The sequence below is a fragment of the Canis lupus genome, chromosome 25 (assembly GCF_048164855.1).
Source record: "Canis lupus baileyi chromosome 25, mCanLup2.hap1, whole genome shotgun sequence".
Classification (NCBI taxonomy): Eukaryota; Metazoa; Chordata; class Mammalia; order Carnivora; family Canidae; genus Canis; species Canis lupus.
The window spans coordinates 3576111-3600345 of record NC_132862.1 but is presented as its reverse complement, the minus strand read 5'-3'; the positions used below and the strand labels follow the sequence as shown (position 1 = coordinate 3600345).

Below are 24235 nucleotides of genomic sequence, written 5' to 3'. Positions count from 1 at the left end.
GGCTCCATGCCGGGAGCCCAATGTGGGATTCGATCCCAGGTCTCCAGGATCACACCCCGGGCCAAAGGCAGGCGCCAAACTGCTGAGCCCCCAGGGATCCCCGTGATTCCTCTTTAAATGTAACCTTTAAGGGACCCCTGGGTGGCTCAGCAGTTTGGCGCCTGCCTTTGGCTCAGGACATGAGCCCAGGGTCCTGAGATCGAGTCCTGCATCAGGTTCCCCACAGGGAGCCTGCTTCTCCCTCTGCCTGTGTCTCTGCCTCTCTGTGTGTCTCTCATGAATAAATAAAATCTTAAAAAAAATTAACCTTAAAATGTTTGTTGATACATGATTTTACCCCTGTATGTACATACCATTCATTTAAAAAGTGTAAACATGCAAAAAACAAGATCCAATGTGTATTTGCTCAGCACCTAATTTAGCATAAAATCGCAATGCCGTAATCTGAGTGTGTTCTGTTCTTTGGTGTATCCTATATATCCTGGCTGTGTCATGTTTCCAGTGTTCTCTAGATATCTCACCAGCCTGTCAGTTTTGTCCTTCGAATTGCTGGAAGGCAGGGCCTGGGTGACGTTCTTGCAATTAATTTTATATAGAGATGCGTACAGATGATGAGTGGAGCCTTACCCACGGTGAACTAGTGGTGTGAACTAGTGGTGTTCTCCAAGGATTGAATGCTAAACTTCAGAAACTTTTATCAACAGACCTCAGGGGCCTCAGGGCAGGGAAGAAGAGATACTCATCTCTGCCCAATTTATCGGCTTCTAGCCCTTTCTTGTGTTGCTGCCAGGATGGCAGTTTTGTAAATCCTAGCCTTTCCCCGGGACAATTTTACCATTTTGTAAATCAGGGTAAACAACTTGGTACCTAGCCAGGACTATCTACCCTAAATAAGCAAAATTATGTGCCCAACATACTGGCTCCTTCCCCTGCCTTCCTGGAAGGTCCTGGAGGGCCATATGCAAATAAAGCGTCAATCTCACAATTTAGTAAATATCTCCACTTTTTTTTTTTTTAAGATTTTATTTATTTATTCATGAGAGACACACGGAGAGAGAAGCAGAGACACAGGCAGAGGGAGAAGCAGGCTCCACGCAGGGAGCCTGATGTGGGACTCGATCCAGGGTCTCTAGGCTCATGCCCTGGGCCGAAGGCACTAAACTGCTGAGCCCCCCAGGCTGCCCAATATTTCCACGTCTGTGGTGCCTCTGTTGTAGCAATTATGTCCCATGCTTGTCTCCCCCCATCAGACTGTAAGTCCCTAGAAGACCTTGCTGGCACACTCATTTCCTAGGAGGGAAAGCCCTGGAGAGAAAAGGCTTGAATTGGATTTTGCTGGATGAACAAACGTGGGAGGGGCGATTCTAAGAAGGTCATGGAAGGCCTTGGACATCTAGGGGCCTGTACTCCTAGCATTTCCCCCACCCCACCAATACCCCTGGACTATCACTCCTGGCCATGATTCTGAGTGCCACGGGAATGGGATGCCTCATGGGAGAGGTATGAAAATATGGGCAGTAGGGCTTTTATGGGGGGCATGCCTATTTCTCTGTTTCAGCCATAGAAATCTTTTGAAGGTTTTAAAATAAGATTAGATTTTAGGAGAATAACTCCTGCATACAAACATTTATTTCCAGCTCCCTAACAGACACATCTACTGGAAAGTCCTGCAAGTTCTCAAGCTCCCTATATCCAATATTTGTACAGGACACCCAAAAAACTCTGTAGAAAGTGTATCATTTGATCAATTTTGACACAGGTATGTACTCATTAAACAATCACCATAACATTACAGAATATTTCCATCTCTCTACAAGTTTCCTTGTGTTTCTTTGTAATCCGCCTTCCTCACCACCACACCCTCCCAGCACCACCACTGGTCGGTCATTGTAGAAACACTACGTGCCTCTCCATAAACCGAGCCAGCCACATCCTCCAGGGAATCTGGATCTGGAAAGGACACAGAAGCAGAAGGTGGTGGAAGCTGAGTCTTGCTTAGAGGCCAGTCCACACGTTCCTGCGACAGCCATCCATGGGCTGGTTCCTGTCCTTTCCTGTTCTTTCGGTTCGATGAGCTGCCTCATGTCCTTCCAACATATTCTTTATTGCTTAATCATGGCAGTTTGTTGTTTGCAACCCAAGAACCCACTCGCATGATGCCCTTCCTCCTGTTACCATCTTGAGAATGGCACCACCAAAGCCTACTCTCTCCAGCCTCACCCAGAGCGCTTCCTTGCAACTTCAGTCAGGGCTCCGCTTCTAACCCATGGACTAACTCCTGCCCTTCTGCTCCCTGCTTGATAGTCGGTCTCCATAAAGTTCTTTTTTCCTCATCGTTACTTCTCTAGTACCTAGTTTGGTGCTCAGTGTGCAGTAGGTACTAATAAACGCTTGCTGAATGCTCAAGTGTGACGTCGTCCATAACCCCAGAAACAAAAGCAAAGATGGATGAGCATTTGCATGTGTGTGTTTATTGGGGTGGCAGGACTTCAAAGCAAGTTTTTAATGTTTTCACAGAAATAAATGATGGATTCTAAATTCCACACCATTTCCATCATATTATTATACTTTGTACCCTTTCCCTTCACATGGAATTCCATGTCTCCTTCCATCCTGCTCAGATACTTATTCACACCACACAGCAGATTGTAAACACTAGCTACAGCTCTAAAATGTAACCCCTCACCGGGGGAATTTGCTTATTAGCTGAAAGTGGGGGCAGGGGTCAGGCAGGAAAGCACCTCGGTGGAGGAAAGGAGCCTGTGGCCCCTGGCATCATTCCCACGGGGGCTGGGTGTCACGGATGGGACTAAAGCTTTCTGAACGTGGGGTAGAATCAGTAACATCCTAAGTGGAGAACAGGGTTCTGGGCTGAAACAACTCGCTGTGTCTAAAAAAACCCCAAAAAACAAAAAAACCACCCCATCCATACACAGTCAGATTAACACTTTATTTAACAATCTGAAAATCTTCTTTTGGCTCTAAGTGACTGGTAAGTCAACGATTTGTTCACTGTCCCCTGAGTACGAGTGGTAGGTAATGTGTCTCTATGTGGATGTGTCTCTATCTACAGATGCTTATGCTTTTTACAGTCATTTTCGGCCCGCTTTACTTAATAATATATAAAGTCTTCTTATTCTAACAGTGCTATAAAGCCTGAATTAAATATTCCCGGAATCTAATAGTTTCTTCTTCCAAGCCTGCCACCCTCCCTCCCCCAAGTCGGCTCCTCAGCCTCCATTAATGCTAGATCTTTAGAGACCACCAGCATTCATATGGCTGGAGAATCTAAAACTGAATGCTAGATCTTAAGTCTCTCCGACCTATATACCCTCCAGCTGAGGGGCTTCTCTGGGGAGGGGTCTTGGCAGTTCCTCTTCAGAGGTAGTCAGTTTGAACTGCAGATACCTGGAAAGTAAAAGTGACTGGGTTAGATGCTGACCTGCCCTCCCACCAACCACTGGGGGAATGGGCTCATTTTGCTCCTGTGGAATTATATTTCTTTATTTTTATTTATCTATTTGAGAGAGAAAGAGAGAAAGCAGGAGCGGGGGGATGGGCAGAGGGAGAAGCAGGCTCCCCACTGAGCAGGGAGCTGAAGTAGGACCCTGGGATCATGACCTGAGCTGAGGGCAGACACCCAGGTGGCCCTCGAAGGATATTTCTTGTGAGGCACTGGCCGCTATTGAGAGGGGCAGCAAGAAACTGGTTGTTGGAATTACTGTCAAGACTTGTTGTGGACGTTGTTCATGGATGGTTTACCATCTCTTTAGGAGGATTCACAGGAGCAACTTCTTTTTCATCTTAGTAGCAGAAATTGTTGCCCTCTTAAGGAATGGGATTATGAATTGGGTGAACTGACCAGGTTTGTCTTTTCCTGGATGTCAGGAAGCATGGAACCAACTTTGTGATCCATCCTCAGTAATTTTATTTTATAGAACGCGTTTTTGTATTCACCTAATTCAGGGCTCTGTTCTATGTCACTGTTACTAATGTATTTCTGAGTATATTTTGTGTGTGTATTTACCTTTCTGTGCATCTTTTATATATCTTAACGCCAGTGGTTTTTTTTTTAAGAGAGAGAGAGTGCATGCAAGGAGGGGAAGGGAGGGGCACAGGGAGAGAGAGAGAGGATCTTAAGCACGCTTCATGCCCAGGGAGGAGCCCGACATGGGGCTGGATGTCATGACTCTGAGACCATGACCTGAGCCGAAATCAAGAGTCCAATGCTTAGCCAACTGAGCCATTCAGGCACCCCACTTAACTCCTTTTTGAAGTAAGTTCGGGGGGATCCCTGGGTGGCGCAGCGGTTTGGCGCCTGCCTTTGGCCCAGGGCGCGATCCTGGAGACCCAGGATCGAATCCCACATCGGGCTCCTGGTGCATGGAGCCTGCTTCTCCCTCTGCCTGTGTCTCTGCCTCTCTCTCTCTCTGTGACTATCATAAATAAATAAAAATTAAAAAAAAAAATGAAGTAAGTTCGGATGAAAATATTTAGGAGGTAAGGCTATGGTGAGAGGTCAAGAGGTTCAAGGTCAAGAGGTCAAGGTTCAAGGAAATGGGGACAGAGACCACGAAGTCCCAGATTACTCTTGGTTCCCCTGGTTCCCACCTGCTTGACTTTGCCCTGAGGATGTTGCTCACTGCCGGGTTCCCCTTGTAGCCCATGCAGCCACACCTCTGTCCACCCGCATTGCCCAGTGTTACCACTCATCCCATTCTCTGTGTTATCTGGCCTCCTTACCTCTTCCTGAGGCTCGCTTGCCGTGACATTGCTGTCTTCTGGAACTGCAGAGACATGAAGCTGAAGATCTTGGCTCTACAAAAAGAAGAGTTCTCCCAGTGAGACTCAACCTCCCAGTCTCTCGGCTTAGAAGGGTCTTCTGTGCCTTACACTTTACGAGGGTCACAGACAACGCAAAGGGCAAACATACGGTGCTGGTTTACTATGGCCTGAGAGTATCAGGGAAGGCTTTCCCGTCATCCTCTGTCACACATCAAGAGACCAAGATTCAAAGGGTCAAATAACCTGCTGGGACAGGAAACCAGGTCTTTGGACTCCCATTGTTTCCATGATCAGATACTGTATGATCTGTGTGACATGCATCTGTATATAAATCTATGTGGGAGTCCGTGAAGGTATAAATATAGGTGTTAAAACCACTACCTACCACTTTTAGACTAACCCTCCTCTAGAACGCACTACAGCTCTCACACTGGGATGGTCCTAAGCTATAACGGTTAGGAAAGGCAAATGGTATGATGGTTTCTTGGGGAAAAATTCTGGGTCCTGAGATGGGAACCCAAGATGTGGAAAGCCCTGTCTAGGAACTGTTAAGCCATGGGAAGCCTCTGGTACTCTAAGGCTTAGAATGAATTTATTTTTTAATTGAAATTTAATGCACACACTATAAAATTCACTCTCTCAAGAACCAGAACCAACTGCTAACAGTAGGAAACAGCCATTTGAAATTCTGTTTCTCCTTTAAGTTCCTCCTTATTCCTTCTTCCAGTTCTAGGCTATGAACGGCCCCCAAAGGTAATACCGCCTCCCACAAAGTTACAATCCTTTCAGAGAACCTCCATTATCTCTCAGGTGGTTCAAATGCTGAGCAAGTACAGATTTTCTCAGTTTTCTTTTTATTTACTGGTTTTTATATGTGATAATGTCCATAATTCTGCTTGGGGGGAAACTATGACTTATAACGCATCTGTGAGGGAAGTGAACAGATCTTGCAGGACATAATAGGGTCTCAAAAGATTGATGACATTGAGAGGCTAGGATCGAAGATGCTCTAGCTGCTTAATTCCATAGGAAAAATACGTCTCCTTTAGCTGATGACCAAGCAATTCCAAAGGAGAGGCTGGGGCTAAGGAAACACTGTAAATCTCAAAAATAATGAGGTGGCTTCAGGGGGGAGGAGGTTGCGTCCTGTATCTCTTTCCCAAGGAGGACAGTGTTACTAGCCTGTTCCTCAAAAATAGACAATATCTTGGCCCCTAGAATCTCTCCTTCAGTAAGATTATACCCAAGAGGCAAACAGGTTTTATCCACCAGAGCCAGACGAAAGGCCACTCTTTGGCTGACCCTATACTAAAATCATATAAAGTATTACAAAGTCAAATTTAAGTTAATTTTGAATTTTCCATACTGTTGAATTGTGCTTTTTAGTGCAGAAAAGTGAAAAGTGGCTACCCTGTTTACCCACACCCCCTGCATATTTCTCCCAGCTGGGAGAGCTTCCTCATCCCAGAAGCTGACAGAGGGAAGATGCTTTATGTCTGGCTCTGTACCTCATGTGACTCAAGATTGACAGGGTACTAGTGTTGACTTAGATGTCAGTACCTCAGGGGAGTCCACGGAGATGAGCTTATTGGTCTCTTCCTTGTCCTCGATCTTCTTTGTTGTGTCAGACTCTGAAAAATCCTGTGGACCAAAGTGGACAATGTAGGAGAGAGCACCACACCTTCACACCCTGAATGCCACCCTGGGCCCTTTGTCTGTGTTGGCTGTGGTACCCCGGTACCCGCATGGTACCCATGTCCAGGTAACAGGAGGCTCTCGAGGCAGCCTGGTCAGCCTTTGGTGAGGCATCGGCGGTCACAGGGTGCTGTGAACTGAGGGGCATCAGAAGTCTCAGACTCCCAGATATCTACATGGCTCATGCCCCGGGCTCCTTCACTGCCCAAATAACCCCTCTGACCACTCTGTTTAAAACTACAATTTTGCCTTCACTCCCTGTACCTTCCCCTATTTAATTTTTTCTCTTCTCTTCCCCTACTTATCTTTTATCTCTTATAATTTATCTCTTATCATCACTAAATTGTCATTTTACTTATTTATGGTTTCTTTTCTATCTCCCTTATTCCTCCCAACCCTCACCCACTAGAATATAAGATGCAGGAAGGCAGAGAATTTTGTTGTGTTCATTGTAATATCCCACCTCCTAGAAAAGTGCCCGGCACATAGCAGGGGCTCAGTAATTATGGAATGAGTGAATCAATCAGTCAGTTAATCAATCTTGGTGCCATCTAGTTAGATGTTTCACCATAATCTTCTCTATAATGATCTGACAGGGGATCATATATTCTTAGCTTTTTTTTTTTTTTTAAATACATTTTTTATTTTTTTATTCATAGAGATGCAGAGAGAGAGAGAGAGAGGCAGAGACACAGGCAGAGGGAGAAGCAGGCTCCATGTAGAGAGCCTGATGTGGGACTCGATCCAGGGTCTCCAGATCACGCCCGGGGCTTCAGGCGGTGCTAAACCGCTGCGCCACCGGGGCTGCCCATATCCTTAGCTTTTAACAGCAAGGAAGGAGGGCTATTTCTCAAGGTGGCCTATGCTATTTTTGTTTTTGGAAGTCCCTGTGTCCCCTTTTCCCTAGATTTAAAATTGGTTTTCTTTTTTTTTAACTTTTTAAAAAAAGATTTTTTAAAAAAAATATTTATTTATTTATTTATGATAGACATAGAGAGAGAGAGAGAGAGGCAGAGACACAGGAGGAAGGAGAAGCAGGCTCCATGCCGGGAGCCCGATGTGGGACTCGATCCCGGGACTCCAGGATCGCGCCCTGGGCCAAAGGCGGCGCTAAACCGCTGAGCCACCCAGGGATCCCTAAAAAAAGATTTTATTTATTCATGAGAGATACACACACACAGGGGGAGAGAGAGAGAGAGAGAGAGAGAGAGAGAGAGAGAAGCAGAGACACAGGCGGGGGGAGAAGCAGGCTCCATTCAGGGAGCCCGATGTGGGACTTGATCCCGGGTCTCCAGGATCAGGCCCTGGGCCAAAGGTGGCACTAAACCACTGAGCCACCTGCGCTGCCCTAAAATTGTTTTTTTATATCATTTTTTAACAGTTAACTGCTGAAAGTTCCTTTTATATTGATCCAAAATGTACTTGAAAAAAAAAATCTTTACATAGTTCTGCTTTCATGAATGTAAATAAGTCAAACCTCTCTCCTATATAAGTCTTTCCATGTAATTTGACTAGAATATGCCCTGATTTCCAGATCCTTCACGGAACTGGCTGCTCTCCACGGGATCTCTGTCTATTATAACACAATCCTTTTCTCATCATTTCCTCACCTTCCATCCCTTTTGCTTTACTTTCCCCTGTGAGTTCCTTCTTCTATACCTCTCTCATTGAAGAAGTTGTACCTTAGAAATTTGCAGATGCCATTTTGCTTACCATAGTCACAAGTGTGACAAACTCCTTCCCATCCCCCACTAAAAAAAGTAAAGTTTTTTTAAGTTCGGGATGCCAGTTATAGATTCTTCATGTCGGAACTCCCAGAACTTGGAGCAAAGGAAAGAAATTAGCAAGAATCTGCTCACAATAATAATATTAGAGAAAAGCCCTTTGCAGAAGTCAACTACCCTAAGAGTACAGGTCACTGGATTAGTTGCTATGAATATGTGAAACAATCCCCATAACCAAAAAAGGTGTCCAAGAATATCCTTGAAACGGCCATCTACTGACATAAGATCTTATCAGTTGGGGCAAGCTGACTATAGGAAAGATGATCTCCATGAAGGTTATTAAAGGGACTAAAGACTCAACCAGATCCAATCTCACCTCAGATATCTTCGAGGTAGGGGAAGTACAAAGTTCTTCTGGATTCAGACTGTTGATGTTTTCCTTTTCTCTGGCCTCGGGAGTTCTTACTGGCTTCTCTGGTGGCTGTGGGTCCAGTGAAGCATCTAAGGAGGTCCTGGGACTGGTAGGTGAACCCTGCTCAGAGGCTAGAGGGCTGGAGGGTATGTTCCCTGAGGAGTGCCTGGGGCTGGGAGTGGCTCTGGGTGGAGGGGGCCTATTCGGAGGTGCTGAGGTCCTCTGGATGGAGGCTCTCTTCTTTGGTTGTTCAGATCCTTCACTTGAGGTGCGGGTTCGGAGGACTACCTCTGGGAGAGACGAGGGCTGCTCTGAAGGGACAAGGGCCCTGCCTGGTGATGGAGCTGGGGAGCAAGGGAGAACTTCCTCCTGGGACTTGCTGCCCTCAACGGTGGCAGAGGGCTGGGCCTGCTTGGGGCCATTGCAAGCTGGCAGAGGCTCTTCCTCCTCAGAGGAGCTGACTTCAGACTCTTCTCCCTCAATTTCCTTGTCTTTTAAGGGCTCTTGAATCTCAGATTCGTCTTCTCCCTGGGCCGGATCAGATGCCAGCTCTTCTTCACTTGCTGATGAGGAATCCCTCTCACTCTTCAGAGAAAGCGCAGAGGGACTGGTAGGTGAGGTCAGGGGGCTGGGGGCTTCAGATGTGCGAACTGGGGAAGAGATGACTAAAGAGCGCCTGCTGCTGGTGAAACAGAAAGAGCATTCAAGATTCAGAAGGGCTAAAAACTAGAAGCAACCCCAACACACCCCCAAATAAATAAAGATGCACGCACATAGCAATAAAATGGAACAAAGCAATGGAAGATATGAGAAGGGTTGTATATACTTTGCAATAATGCTTCTATTATAAAGCGAAAAAGAGGCTATACAATTTTATCCATATCACGATCTCAGTTACATAAAAATATACAAAGAAAACAAGACTGGAAAGAAACACTGCAAAACACTGATAAAATAGTTTCTCTACAGGACACATTCTACGGGTGATATACAGCTGATCCTTGAGGAATCTCTATTTGCAAATTCACCTACTCTCTAAAATTTATTTGCGACTCCAAAATTAATACTCATGATGCTTCTGCAGCCAGCCATGGACATATGCGAGCTTTGAAAAATGAGTGCCCAACGAGCATTTTACAAGAAGAGTCTAACAAGGCAATCATCTGCCTTGGTTCAGCTCTCGCACTGCAAATGTGTCCTTTTGGCCATGTTTTTCACATCGTTGTGCTTTTTGTTTGTGATTTTGCTGTTTAAAATGGCCTCCAAGTATAGCACTAAAGTGCTTCGAGCTATAACACTGTGATGTGCCCAACAGAGAAAAAACACATGTTAGAGAAGCTTTACTCAGGCATGAGTTGTGGTGCTGTTGGCTAGGAGCTCAATATGAAGGAGTCAACAACGTGTATTACTTCTTTATTTAGAGGGAGGGAGAGCAAGGGCAAGTTGGGGGAGAAGCAGAGGGAGATGGAGAATCTCAAGCAGATTCCACGCTGAGCTCAGAGCCCAATGTGGGGTTTGATCCCACAACCCTGAGATCATGACCTGAGCCGAAACCAAGAGAGTCGGATGCTTAACTGACTGAGCCACAGGTGTGCCAGCAATGTGTATTAAATAAAGTGTCTTCAAACAGAAACACACACGGGACTGGGCAATGGAAACGCTGGGAGCTGGAGCTCACAGGAACCTAACTCTGGGTTTCCCTTAGCAACAATGGTTCAGTATTCACTAATTCGGTGCTCACCGTGACTCTACTGAACACCACTGAGCCACACAGGCGTCCCAAGTGATCACATTCTTAAGGACCACTGAATTGCGTATGTTTAACCAGCATAAAGAAAGTATGAACAATACACACACACACACACACACACACACACACACACAGAAAGTAAGCCCTATAGGTTAAGAACATATTTGCAGAGAGTATCATTAAAGCATTACTATCCGAAATACACACAAAAAAATACCTCCTATAGATTAAATTTTTAAAACAAGGTAAGCGGGTTCCCCAGGTGCCTCAGCGGTTGAGCACCTGCCTGCAGCCCAGGGCCTGATCCTGGAGTCCCGGGATCGAGTCCCACATCGGGCTCCCTGCACGGAGCCTGCTTCTCTCTCTGCCTGTGTCTTTGCCTCTCTCTATCTCTGTGTCTCTCATGGATAAATAAATAAATAAAATAAAAAAAAATAAAAAAGGGTAAGCAATCTAAATGAAAAATGTGAAAACAATGATAAATAGGCAAGTCACAGAAAGGAACATTAAATGGCCAATAACATGAAAAGTTGTGCCAGCTAACTAGCCACCGTGGAGATATGAATTAAAATTGCAAAAAATTCCATTTCACACTCATTAGTTTGGAAAAATTAGTAAGTCTGATAATGTTACAGGTAGCAAAAATATGGAGCAATGGGGGCTTTTGTTTACTGCTGGTGGGTTATAAGTTAGAATGGTCACTTTGGAGAGCCCTTTGAAAATGACAATGCCTGGTAAGGCTGAAGAGGCCCAAATGCACAGACTATGACTCAGCAGCTCCACTCCCAATATACACCCTAAGGAAATTCCTGGTAATGCTCACAGCAGAAATGTTAAATGTGTCCATTGCAGCTTATTTGTAATAGCAAGAAACTGGAAAACAACCCAAATGTCTATGAGCAGGAGGACAGATAAATAAATTGTGGACTAGCCAAACAACAGCATCCAGAACAGTTATAGAAAGGGAAGACCAGAGCTAGCAACATTAGCAGCTGGATAAATGAACCTCACAAACAATACGAAGAGAACGAAAGGTGTTCCAAAAGTACACATACAGTGTAATTCCATTTTATAAAGTTTAAAAACATGCAAAACCACCTTTTCTGTGTGTGCGTACATGTGTGTAAGTAGAGTAAAAAGAAAAGTGTGGGAATAATAAATACTAAATTTAAGACCGTGGTTGCCTTGGGCGAGGGGCAGGATGAGTTGGGGCGGCGGGGGGACACTGGGCACTTCAATGATACGTATAGTAGCTGATTTCTTAAATTTGGTGGTAGCTATATGGCTATTATGTTATTCTTTTTATTATATTATTCTTTATACCTTTTGTGATGCCTGAAATATTTCATACACAGAAAAAAGAGGGGCGCCTGGGGGGCTCAGATGGTTGGGCATCTGCCTTTGGCTTGGGTCATGATCTCCAGGTCCTGGGATGGAGCCAAACAGGGCAGGCGGGCTCCCAACACAGCGAGGAGCCTGCTTCTCCCTCTCCCTCTGCTTCTCCCCCTGCTTGTGCTCTCTGACTCTCTCTTAAATGAATAAAAATAAAATCTTTAAAAAAATAAAGAAAAAATAATTCATATGGAAGCATAATACAAATAACAAACAGTACCAAGCACGGCAAACACAAAGGGAGGACCAGGATTGGGGATGGAAATGAGAGTGTTGCGTATGCTCACAGGACAAGCCAAGTAGCAAAGAGTCTCAGGAGTTGCTCACCTTGATACTCCCTTCACCACAAAGACTTTGTTGGAATGTTGCTTCTCCAGTTTGCTCATCACCTCATAGAGGCTGTGGTTCAGCTAGAGCCAGTGAGAGAGACGGGTTACTGGCCAGTGGGAACCTGAGACTGGAATATCCCTTCTCTTTTCCCTTTCAGACGGTTTCCAAAAGAAAACCTCCCCACCTTTCACTGTAAAGCTCCTTCCCATCCATCTCTTTGTCCAGGGTCCCGTCCTGCCACCCCTTCTTCCTGGACTGTCTGTGTCATAGGTTTTGCCTCTTCCAACATAAGATAAGGCTCTCTCAAGGCTGGGTCCTTGAGGTTTGAGGTCGGATTTGAGGTTCTAGCTTCTCTCAGGTAATCCAGAGAATAAAAACTCACTGTAATATTAAGGAGGCAAACCATAACTTAGCTACCGCAGATGTGGAGAGGAGTATGTGAGTGTGTGCATGAATTTAATTAATGTAACAGCAGAGTCTTGGAATCCCAGGACCAGAAAAGGCCCCATGAGGTTGTGTTCTGTGGCTGCCAGTCACTGAGTAGGAATGGCCTTCTCTACTCACGCCCAACTACCTGGGAAACGGACCTGTGCTTAAACACTGCCCTCTTTGTTCCCCAGAGACAAAAGATAAAGATTTCACAGCTTGGTTCCCCATTTCAGCTATTCCTTCCCACAGGCCTAACCTCCTTTATTCATCTGAAGCTCAAGTATGGATGCCATTATCCAGTTGTTAATGGAGGACTCTCTGATGTGTATACACGTGCTTTACCACAGTTCCAGGCGGTCAGTGAAGTGCTATTGTTTTCATCATGAGAGAAAAGTAAAAACTTGTGGTGCTAACATCAGTACTTAATGAGATGATGTAAATTTGGGCTACTTTCATAGTTCCTAGAAAAGCCCACCTTGGTGACTACACGGGCCAGAGGTTTCTCACCTTGCTCATCTCCCTGTAGAAGACATCCCTCAAGTTGGAAATGTTTTGGAAGATGGTCACGTAACAGCCAATACGACTATCAGGCGGCAAAACAAAACAAAACAAAACAAAATAATGACAAAACCCCCACAACACCTACAGGTAAGGGTTGGTAACGGCAATCTTTGAAATACAAGGTAGGAGCTTAAGCCAACACCAGCCAACACCAAGATTCCTCAGAGAAGAGCACCCCGTACCCTAGACTCAGAATGTTCTGGAATCTGATTCTTCAGAGCCAGGCCCGTAGCACACTTGACTCTCAGAGGGGTGGGAAAGTCAGAGGAGATACTTATCAGCCCAGTCTGAGACCTGCAGTTGCATGAAGACCTCTTGTTCAGGTTCTTTAGGTATTAAAGTAGATATGAATGAAAATACTCTGAAGAATTTTTAAAGTGCGGTATAAATATAAGCCCACACAATGATAATTATTATAATAAATAATTATTCTTTCTCATTACGCAATACTTGGACTTCTCCGAAGCTGCATGCACATTAGTGGAATTCTACTATAAATAAATTGGGGAAGTTTACGTTTAAAGAAACTGTATTAAACTTCAATGCTATCTAAATAAAGAGTCACATAATTAGTGTTTTAGAATACACGGAGTTATTCAAAAGGCTGCGTCACACATAGACTAATATTAAGGGGCAATATAAAATACTGACTACAGCCGCACTACAGCGTATCTTGTACAATGAAAATAGGACACAAACAGAATTTCTACTCAGGTGCCTCTAAACACCTTTACCTCCTGTGAAGCAAAGACGTCATTAATAGAAACAATCATCCCACGGTTTATCTTCTGTGTCAATCTGGATGTTCACGAACCAAGCTTGTTTAAAACAATACACACTTACGCATGAAACCAGATATTCCCGGTTCCCATGAGGACGGAAATTTACTTGCCAAGAGCCCTCCTATCCCAGAAACATCTTGCCTTTAGACCGGAAAAGCTGGCAGGGCGAGCCTGGCTATCTGTGTGTTACAGATGAAGGACCCAGGGTCTGGGGTGATAAGACAGTTTGCTTAGTGTCGCCCAGCAAGTCAGTAGCCGGGCTGAGGCGACCTCCAACTCCTGGAACAGAGCGCTTCTCGAGAGGGGACATTCGTGGGTTGCCAGGGAACCTGGGCCTCCGCTGGCCCAGGAGGCCAGGCCTTTCCTGACTGTCAATCATTACCTATGATAAAGAACAGGCAGTTCCTCTAGCAGTTCCTGGTTCAGGTCTTCAAAGACACTCTGGGCTTTGTTGAACTCTTCCTCTGCCTAGGGGGTAAAGGTGACAGGAGTTCCCCTCAATCCCGGGTCTAAGGCGGGAACCAGCCTCCTTGAGTCTCTCCCTGCATTTTTCAGGGACTGGGCTGACTTGGAGTCATGCCCCCCTTCCCCAGACCCATGCCCTCCCAAGCCTTGGGTCTCTATCTGTAGAGCATCCGTGTCAGGGGAAGCAGGATTTCCTTCAGGACACTGGATGCTGAATTTATCTTTTCCTAAACCCAATAAAATGTTATTTTATTTTATTTTATTTTATTTTATTTTATTTTATTTTATTTTATTTTATTTTATTTTATTTATTTTAAAGATTTTATTTATTTATTCATGAGAGACACAGAGGCAGAGACACAGGCAGAGGGAGAAGCAGGCTCCATGCAGGAAGCCCGACGTGGGACTCGATCCCGGGTCTCCAGGATCAGGCCCTGGGCTGAAGGCTGCGCTAAACTGCTGAGCAACCGGGCTGCCTGAATTTATCTTTTCCTAAACCCAGCCTGGCCCAGCCACCTGCCACCATTATGGGTGAGGGAGGGCAGGAAGGTTTCGCCAGGCTTTTTTTTTTTTTTTTACCTTGGCAGTCTTGGCCTCATCTTTCTTCTTGGCATTCTGCACCGCCTCCAGGTGGTGTCGGGCACTGTCATAGTCCACAAGTTTCCGGCCCCGCTTGGCAATCCTTTCCTAAGCCAGAGTCAGGAGAGAGGCCCTTGATACTCATTTCAGTAGCCAGGATGCAGACAAACATAGAGGCACAATTCCTTGGTCCTGTTACCAAATTTCACTTTCTAACAGCTTTGTGCCCAAGGAATTTCCCTTACTATTTGGAAAGAATAGGGATTCTGGTGGGAGGCAGGAGGCAGAGTAAAGGGAAATCCTCCAGAGCACATGGAAGCCTGCACTAAATGTTGATTTCTCCTATAAGCCCACTAAAAACTGGTTCAGCCTCCGGGAGAAATGGCCCTGGGAATCCAGCTGAATTCAAAGTCAGGAGTTTGGGGTCTTATTACCAACGCTGCCACTTAATTAGTCTTGTGACGGAGGGCAAGGCACATCTCTTCTGGAACTTCAGCAGCCTCACCTGCCCTACAGGGTTACTTCAAAGATCAAACGCTGACTACAAAGTGCTTTGAGAACTCTAAAGCATAATAAAAATAGTAAATTATTGTGTGCACCGGAGAGAGCATCTACGCAGTCTCATCCAAACTACAAAACCAGTCATAGATTTTGCAAGAATCTTATCTGGATTATCTGGTCCAACTTCCTGTGTAATACCTGGGGCTTCTCTGTAATAATCAAAATAAGTAGTTCACCTTCTGCTTGAAATTGAACTTCAACTCCCAACCTCACAGTATATTTCAGTTTTTGGAAGCTCTATGAGAAACTTAAGTCAGGATCCCTCTAATTTCTCCCTATTAATCGACCAGCAGCGTGGTGCCTGACGGAGTAGATGGGTTATATAAATCTGAGCTGAATGAATCAATGAATTGCTTTCTGTTTTCTGAAACAGTTTAGAATAGGCTGCATCCCTCTTTCACCTAATAGACCTCCAAGTGTTGGACGAGAATTATTATGACTCCTCAGTTTCTTCTTCTCTACAGTAAACATATCGGCTATTTTTTTTTTTTCACCACTAAAGGGGATGCCCTGACCTGGACCTAATTCATAACCAGTTCAGGGACGCCTGGGTGGCTAGGCGGTTAAGCGTCTGCCTTGGGCTCAGGTCGTGACCCCAGGGTCCTGGGATTGAGTTCCGCATTGGGTTCCCCCCCGCAGGGAGCCTGCTTCTCCCTCTCCCTGTGTCTCTGTCTCTCTCTCTGTCTCTCATGAATAAATGGCACTTTTTTTTTTTAGATTTTATTTATTTATTCACGAGAGACACAGAGAGAGAGGGAAAGAGAGAGAGAGAGGCAGAGACACAGGCAGAGGGAGAAGCAGGGAGCCCATGCAGGGAGCCCAATGTGGGACTCAATTCTGGGTCCCCAGGATCAGGTCCTGGGCTGAAGGTGGTGCTAAACCACTGAGCCACCCAGGCTGCCCCTAAATAGCATCTTAAAAACAAAAACAGTTAGGATCTAGTTCACCGAAACCTAATTCTAAACGTGCCCTTGACACCTCTAATCCTCTACCCCAACCTCCTGTCCAGTCTCCCCTACTTTTAATCCTTTTTCCTAAGCCTCATTCCTAACCATGGGCTGCAACTCTATTTGCAATGCTTACTCTATATGTTTTCTAACTTCTGGGGGCCACTCGTGACTTTGCAGATTGATTACCTTAATCTCGCTGAACTGGGCTACGTAGTTTTCCATGGTCCTCAATGCCTGGTCAGCTAGTTTCTCTTCATAGTCTTCCCAGAGGAGATCATTATTCTGTGGGTCAGAGGCAGGGGGCAGAGGTGAGGGCCCCGCTTCTCGGCAACCACTGCACACCAGGGAAAAACCCAAATTCTTCCTGCCGCAAACTTCCGTTTTGAAGCACTGTATTTAGACTGTCGTGTTGGGTTCTGGCAAAAGGGTCAGATGAAGAAACAGCCCTACCCCCAGGAACTGCCCTGTAAGACACTGGACATACATTCAGGGATCAAGAACAGAAGAGATGGTCAGAGTCTTGGATTCTAGAGCCCAAGGGACAAGGAAATTGGAGAGGAAAAAAACTGCATGAAGGTGGTTTTCAAAGACAACCAGTTGGGTTTTACACAGGTACAACCTCCATAAAGCGGGGCAGCCGGCCTTCCACAGAGGAATCCGCAGATTAGGGAAAGCTTGTTTTTACCTTCAAGGTTGTTGCTTTTTGCTACAGCCCAGGGCTGAAGCTATACAAATGAAGGATGAGGGTTGGCTCCTTTGCTTTCCTATTTGCTCTGATGCAGAAGCTAAGAGAAGGCTGAGGGGAGGGCAGGAGTGAGTCCTGAAGAGCTGTAAAGCCAGGACACTCTTACCCCTACGATGGCCTTCAGCTCCTCGTGACCGTCCCACTCGCTGCTGTAGATCTCCTGCAGCGTTTCTGACACTCTCTTGGAGCTTTCATGCATCACTGAAAGGAGAGGAGTCAGTCCTACCATACGGTCACCCCAGAAGGAGGCCGGTAGCATCATACCGGAGCACGGGCAGATCAGTGGGTCCATTTCAAAAGGACGTGCCCCCAGTGATCTGTCAGGAAAGCTGGACGGGGCTGGGCCAGGAAAAGTTGCTTCCCTGATGCCCACAAGTTCCAGGAATCAGGGGCAGGTGAGTGATAAAACGCCTGAGAATGGCTGTTTTTCTTTCCAACCTCAGAGTTCTCAGGAGCTTGATTCTCCCGTGGAACATACTACTCACCTTTGACTGCACTAAGGAAGTTCTTCAGGTCCTTGTAGAGCTTCTGGCCTTCTGCCTGAAAGGGACAAGTGCTTTGGTGACTACAGAGATATGTTTGGAAAGATGCATTAGAGGTCAAGGTAGAAAAGTAGGTTAAAAGCAGAAATCAATCCTGGAATTTGCAAATGTGATAAACTAGCCTCTGTTCTCTTCACCAAGAAGTTGTGGGTTGTCTTTTTTTTGGGGGGGGGGAGCAGTTTTTTTTTTTAAGATTTTATTTATTTGGGCAGCCCTGGTGGCTCAGCAGTTTAGCGCTGCCTGCAGCCCAGGGCATGATCCTGGAGACCCGGGATCGAGTCCCACATCGGGCTCCCTGCATGGAGCCTGCTTCTCCCTCTGCCTGTGTCTCTGCCTCTCTCTCTCTCTCTCTCTCTCTGCATCTCTATGAATAAATAAATAAAATCTTAAAAAAAAAGATTTTATTTATTTATTCATGAGAGAGGCACAGAGAGAGGCAGGGACATAGGCAGAGGAAGAAGCAGGCTCCATGCAGGGAGCCCGACGTGGGACTCGATCCCGGGACCCTGGGATCATGACCTGAGCCGAGGGAGATGCTCAACCGCTGAGCCCCCCTGGCGCCCCTGGAGGGGGCAGTTTTTGTTTGGAGACTGTTCCCTCTGACGGGCAGGTCTTCTTTTCTCTGTTCTCCCTTCCAGTGAACAAAAGCCTATACCCCAGTTCCTCTGCTGAAAATTAAGGGTCCTGTGTGACACTAGCACTTTGTGATCCTCTGGCTGACACGTCCCTCACTGGGTAAGTAAACTGCCACCATCTTCTGCAAATACTGGGCCTTCTTCCTCCCCTGAACCCTAACACAGGCCATTCCCCTCCTCCCGATGTCCTTCCCTGCCTCGCCTCCCTTTCCCCTGCCCTCTGTAGTCACGTGTTTTACACCTCTCTTCCAAATGCCTTATCACTGAGTCTCCTCCTATTCCAACTCCGATGGCCTCATCCTTAGCTCTATCCACCTACCCAATCCTATCTTTGCTCCCCGAGTCTGAATTCTCACTTTTTTAAGGCTGGGACTCCCACGCACAGATTAGGTCTCCTCCCTGTTTAAAAAAAAAGAAGAAGAAGAAGAAGGGAAAAAGGAGAGGAAGGTATCATTTAAGTTTGGAAGTTCAAATCTCCACCCAACGGATGAACCACTTTTATCTTGGACAAATGTTCATTCAGCCTCTGCAACCAGAAACTCATGCCCTCTTGCTGAGGCTGTGCTTCGATTTTAAATAGTGCTGTTAGAACTTTTGCCCCCGGGTCTTGGGCTGGCCTTCTGTACTCAGAGTGGACCTGACTTCTCTTGCACATACGTTGGAAGACATCTTTCCCATACCCTGCACCAAGTCTTCTCTCTCATAGGCCTCCTCTATCATCCCTCACGGGGTTATTTAAAGCCCCTTCCCCAGGGGCACATGGGTGGCTCAGTGGTTGAGTGTCTGCCTTTGGCTCAGGTCATGATCCCAGGGTCCTGGTAAGGACCGAAGGGGCAGCCTACTTAAGGGTCAGGGTATGCTACGGGGCCAGGCTATGGGGCAGAAGAGTGATCCTCACACTCGTTCACGGGAAGGAGTGTTTAAGCTAAGATGCATTATGCAGTACACCATAAAATACTTGTGAACTTGTTCATTTGTTTTACTTGCTTGCATTCATCACTAGGTAGGCTATTGAGCATACCAACGGTATACAAAAATTTATGGGAGAGAAACTGAAAATCAGAAAATTCTATCTAACAACTTAAATTACATTTTTTTTTAATCTATGGGGGCAGGGGGTAGTTGCACCTGGGTGGCTCAGTCGGTTAAGTGTCTGACTCTTGGTTTCAGCTCAGGTCGTGATCATGGGATTGGCCCCCACACTGGGCTCTGCACTCAGCTGGGAGTCTGCTTGGGGTTCACTCTCTCCTTCCTCTGCTCCTTCCCTGCTCCCACTCTCTCTCTCTCAAATAAATATATTTTAAAGTTTTCATTTTTCAAAAGGACTTTATTTATTTATTTGACACAGAGAGAGCACAAGCAGAAGGAGCAGCAGGCGGAGGAAGAGGGAAAAACAGGCTCCCCATTGAGCAGAGAGCCCGATGTGGGGCTCCATCCTAGGACCCTGAGATCATGACCTGAGCCAAAGGCAGACACTTAACCAACTGAACCACCTAGGTACCCTCAAATAAGTAAATTAAAAAAAAAATTTTTTTATCTGTGGAAATCTTTGCAGGAAAGATCATTATTATGTAAATTTAGCAGCAGAAAATCTAGGTCAACTCGGTCAAAGAAAACTGGAGTAATTATTTCATCCATCTTTTGGCCTCAGTTCTAAGCTATTCCAAACACTTGACTCTACCTCAGGTTAAAAGTGCTTGGGGCTGAATGCCAGGGCTCAAGGGACACGAAGCCACAGACAGTCTCAAGGGAGTCTAAGACACCATCAGAGAGGTAGAAGAACTGCCATTGTGTGATGTGTCGCAGCAAGTGAGGATCAGAAGAGCATCAGAGAAGTGACCAAGGAGGGGCCAGATGCTACAGAGAGGCCAGAGTGCAGGAAGAACCAGTCATAGTCACTGGACTTGGTAACTGGAGGTCACTGGTAGCCTTGAGAAAGTGCTTTCAATTGCAAGATGGAGACAGTCACCAAAATTCAGAAACACTCAGCATTCACTAGGAAGGATGTTTCACTTCCTCTTTGCTTTTTCATTCATGGAAAAAAGTTTAAATAGCCTAAGATGTCCAACATACATAGAATATTTTAAATATAGATACAATAAGTGGGTATAAGTTTGAGAGTTTTATTTTATTTTATTTTATTTTTTGTTTGAGAGTTTTAAAAATGTGATAGCTGAAGTTTGAAAGTTTTGAAAGAGCTTGGGGGATTATAAAAATTAACAAGGATTTCAAGTTCTTTTTTTGAAAGAAAAGAACATGGGCTCAACTTTTAACTTCACCAAAATACACATCTAAGTAACAAAAGCTGTTAAACCATCTTGCATAATTTTTTTTTTTTTTTAATGATAGTCACACAGAGAGAGAGAGAGGCAGACACACAGGTAGAGGGAGAAGCAGGCTCCATGCACCGGGAGCCCGATGTGGGATTCGATCCCGGGTCTCCAGGATCGCGCCCTGGGCCAAAGGCAGGCGCCAAACTGCTGTGTCACCCAGGGATCCCACCATCTTGCATAATTACTACAAATGAAATAACAATGAAATAACAATGGTTTTTATCCCGCTAGATATTATATGGCCTGGAAAATCGGATCAGCAATCAAGGCCACCATGCACGACTAGGCAAGTTGTATGTACGCTGTTCAAAACCAGAGGGTTCTGTTGATACCAGAGTCCCTAAAATGAGAATGCCTTCTGCCTACCCCTGCCCCTCACAAGAGCCCAACTCCACTTCTGTGTTTTAGGATCAAGCCTCTAAGGCCAAAATTCCTCCTTTATGCTCTTGCTGTTTCCTTTGAGGAGATAAAGTGTGGGTGTGGGTGTGGTGGTGGCAGTGGAAGTCAGGCGGCAGGACACTGAGTGACATTTTATTTCTCTGGCCTATCTGTCCCTGACCCCACCCCCAAAACGTTCCCAGGCTGAAGAGTCCCAGTATCTTTCATTTTATATATATATATATATATATAAAATTTATTTACTTATTTAACAGAGTGAGAGAGCACAAGCAGGGGGAGCAGAAGAGGGAGAAGAAGGCTCCCCGCTGAGCAGGGAACCCGATGCAGGGCTCGATCCCAGGAGGCCAGGACCAGGACCTGAGCCAAAGGCAGTCGCCCAACCAACTGAGCCACCCAGGTGCCCCATCTTTCTTCTTTCTTGACAATGACTTTGATAGTCTTAGGTTCCCCCTTGTTCGGGAGTCAAAGGCTTGCGAGTTAGTCTACTTTTCTGGCTTCATTTTCCTTCTCTATGAATATTGGGTAAGACCATTTCTAGCCCTGTTTCTTACAGTTTTTTCACTTGGGCTCTCTGAGTTCTTGCTGAATTCTTGGCAGCGCCATAAAGAGTCGTCAGTGCTCCCTATCCCATACATGAATGGCCCCAGCCCCGAGTTAATGGACCATGCACTCTGGCAGCTTGTCTGAAGCACACAGGCAGACAAAGCTCTGTGCTTAGAAAGTCCCTGTCCTGGGGTTCCCCACTTGCTGGAGAGAAATGGACTCAGAGAAACCCAAACACTCAGCAAAACAGTAAGTAGCATGATCAGTCTTGAGCAAGTGCTGAAAATGCTTGTTTTGATGGAGGTCCAGAAGGGAGACAAGAAGCTGAACTGTTAGGTTCGATCTATCTATCTATCTATCTATCTATCTATCTATCTATCTATCTATCTATTTATTTGAGAGAGAGAGTATGTGCGAGCATGAGTGGGGGAGGGGCAGAGGGAGAGGAGGAGAGAAAATCTCCAGCATATTCCCTGCGAAGCCTGATGTGGGGCTCTATCTCAAGACCAAGGTCATGACCTGAGCAGAAATCAAGAGTCAGAGGCTTAACTGACTTAAGCTATTCAGGTGCCCCCATTAGGTTTGATTTTACAGGCAATGAATTGGAAGCAGCTGTCAGTACCAGAAAGACGAGATTAAAATACTCCTTGAGGAAATCAATTCTTCCTATTTAATATGGTTTGGAGAGAAAGCAGAGCAGAGCCCTCAAAGAAAACCTACCTATGGACATTTGATTAGGGGCAAGGCCTTGAAATCAGGCTGGGAAGCCTGGGAGGGATATTTGTTTATTAATAAAAGTTTACCTACAAGTTGATTGTGGTAAGGGACTGGGCACATGCCCAACAGGTCCAACTTCTGGAATACTCCACTTTCAGTCTCTTTGATCTTGCCTTTCTCCCTCCTGTTCATCTTAGCCAGCCCAGGTGCCATGTCAGAGTGGACTGTGTTGTCGCTGTCTTTGTCCTTACAGGGTGAGAGCCTGAGGACAGCTGTGTGTCCTCTTCATGCTGAAGTCCCAGAGTCTGGCACAGTGCCCAGTGTGCGGCAGGCTCCCATGACATGCTCGAGAAACGACCTTGCCAGGCCTGCTCACATAACTGGTGTTACTAGAGGTAAATCATTGTCTCAGGAGAAAAGTTTCCCTTACCCTTATTCTACCTCCGTTTCATTTCTCAAATAGATCTCCTGCCCCCTTCAGGTGACATTCAGCTGGTGGCCTCACGCAGGGAATGCTGAGGGGACTGGCACATCTGATCCTCTTATTCTTCTTGATGGCCCCTCCTTCATCTACCCAAGCTTTCTACCCACACACCTGCCTTCAGTAGATCCAGCCTCTAAGGCAGAGAGGAAGAGGAAGGACCGAGGGACAGAATGGCCAAGAGTCAGAAACCTCATGACCTGGGTGTTGACTTAGTCCTGTTCTGTTCATGCTGCTTTTGGAAGCAGAACAGCAACTGCCGTTGAGCAGAGGCCCACGGAGGCCTCCTAGACAGGCGCAGGCGGAGAAGCACAGGATTTAAGTTGCAATCCTAGCTCCGCAACTCTTCCGCCTTTCCCTTGATTAAATCGCTTCTCAGATCCTATTTCCAGCCCCCCTCCCCCTGGGTTAGACTAAATCAGTGGTTGCCAAATGCTGTTCTCAGACTAGCTACTACATCATAATTACCTAGAAAGCTTAATATAAAACACAGATTCCCTAGTTAATGATCAGCCAAGGCTGTTCATGTCACACCAAAAAGGAGACAAGCAGACATTAGGTGCCTCCAGATGGAAAAATATCACACCTATAATAACGAGTATTCCTGCCACCCAAACAAACAAAAACAAAACTCTGAATCTCAAGCCTCTAATCTAACTATTAATTTACAGAAACTGCAAGAGACACAGGAACATATTTAACAATGCGATGGGGCTTCAATCAGTCAAGTTTAGACTGCAGGAAGCTTTGAGAAAACAGCCTGGTGTCACCAACAAATAAACTATAAGCAGGGAGGGATCAGACACCTGCAGATGAAGAGATTTAACTTTCAATCTGAGAGACTTAAACATGCCAACAAGTTGCTGATTTACACACACACAAGACATAACCACATTGAACATTGACTGGATATCTTATGTTAAGAAATTATTGCTACTTTTTGAAGATATCACCTAATCTCACATTTTAGCGGGATATCTGAAAAGATATTTGTATTATATCTTTCTTTTTAAGATTTATTTATTCATGAGACACACAGAGGCAGGGAGAGAGGCAGAGGGAGAAGCAGGCTCCCTGAGGGGAGCCCGACATGGGACTGGATCCGGATCCCGGGATCACAACCTGAGCCAAAGGCAAACGCTCAACTGCTGAGCCACCCAGGCGTCCCTTGTAATATAATGTTAACTGAAAAGAGCAAGTTATAAAACCATTATCAATGGAACAATCCTACTTTTGTAAACCTCGTATTTATTAACTGTGGGTTTACTTAGAGATCATACATATTCATAGCAGAATGACCGAAAGGATGTAAAACAACAGTGGTGGTAGCATGGGAGGGTGTGAAATCAGGATTTAAAAAAAAAATTTTATTCATTTATTTGAGAGAGAGAGAGAGTGTGTGAGAGAAAACACAAGCGGGGGCGG

At 45.6% G+C, this 24235-nt stretch overlaps 1 protein-coding gene and 1 long non-coding RNA gene across 3 annotated transcripts in view; one reads left to right on the top strand and one right to left on the bottom strand.

Annotated features, from left to right (window-relative positions):
- Nucleotides 1-2931: 2931 nt before the first annotated feature.
- Nucleotides 2932-24235, bottom strand: part of BIN2 (bridging integrator 2) — a 33039-nt gene continuing 11735 nt past the window's right edge. Inside the window, exons 3-13 of one of the 2 annotated variants that reach the window (XM_072797871.1) lie at nucleotides 17646-17700; nucleotides 17267-17361; nucleotides 16602-16697; nucleotides 14905-15012; nucleotides 14243-14328; nucleotides 13025-13100; nucleotides 12086-12168; nucleotides 8581-9298; nucleotides 6346-6426; nucleotides 4744-4818; nucleotides 2932-3408 (exon numbers count right to left, since the gene is read on the bottom strand). In XM_072797871.1, the coding sequence (XP_072653972.1) occupies nucleotides 3379-3408; nucleotides 4744-4818; nucleotides 6346-6426; nucleotides 8581-9298; nucleotides 12086-12168; nucleotides 13025-13100; nucleotides 14243-14328; nucleotides 14905-15012; nucleotides 16602-16697; nucleotides 17267-17361; nucleotides 17646-17700 (1503 nt within the window). In that variant the 3' untranslated portion in view covers nucleotides 2932-3378. The remainder of the gene's footprint in view (nucleotides 3409-4743; nucleotides 4819-6345; nucleotides 6427-8580; nucleotides 9299-12085; nucleotides 12169-13024; nucleotides 13101-14242; nucleotides 14329-14904; nucleotides 15013-16601; nucleotides 16698-17266; nucleotides 17362-17645; nucleotides 17701-24235) is intronic. The other variant, XM_072797872.1, reaches the window with a different exon arrangement.
- LOC140617077 (uncharacterized) overlaps nucleotides 21712-24235 on the top strand; it is a 30053-nt gene continuing 27529 nt past the window's right edge. Inside the window, exons 1-2 of the long non-coding RNA XR_012017328.1 lie at nucleotides 21712-21861; nucleotides 22583-22724. This is a non-coding gene — a long non-coding RNA (uncharacterized lncRNA). The remainder of the gene's footprint in view (nucleotides 21862-22582; nucleotides 22725-24235) is intronic.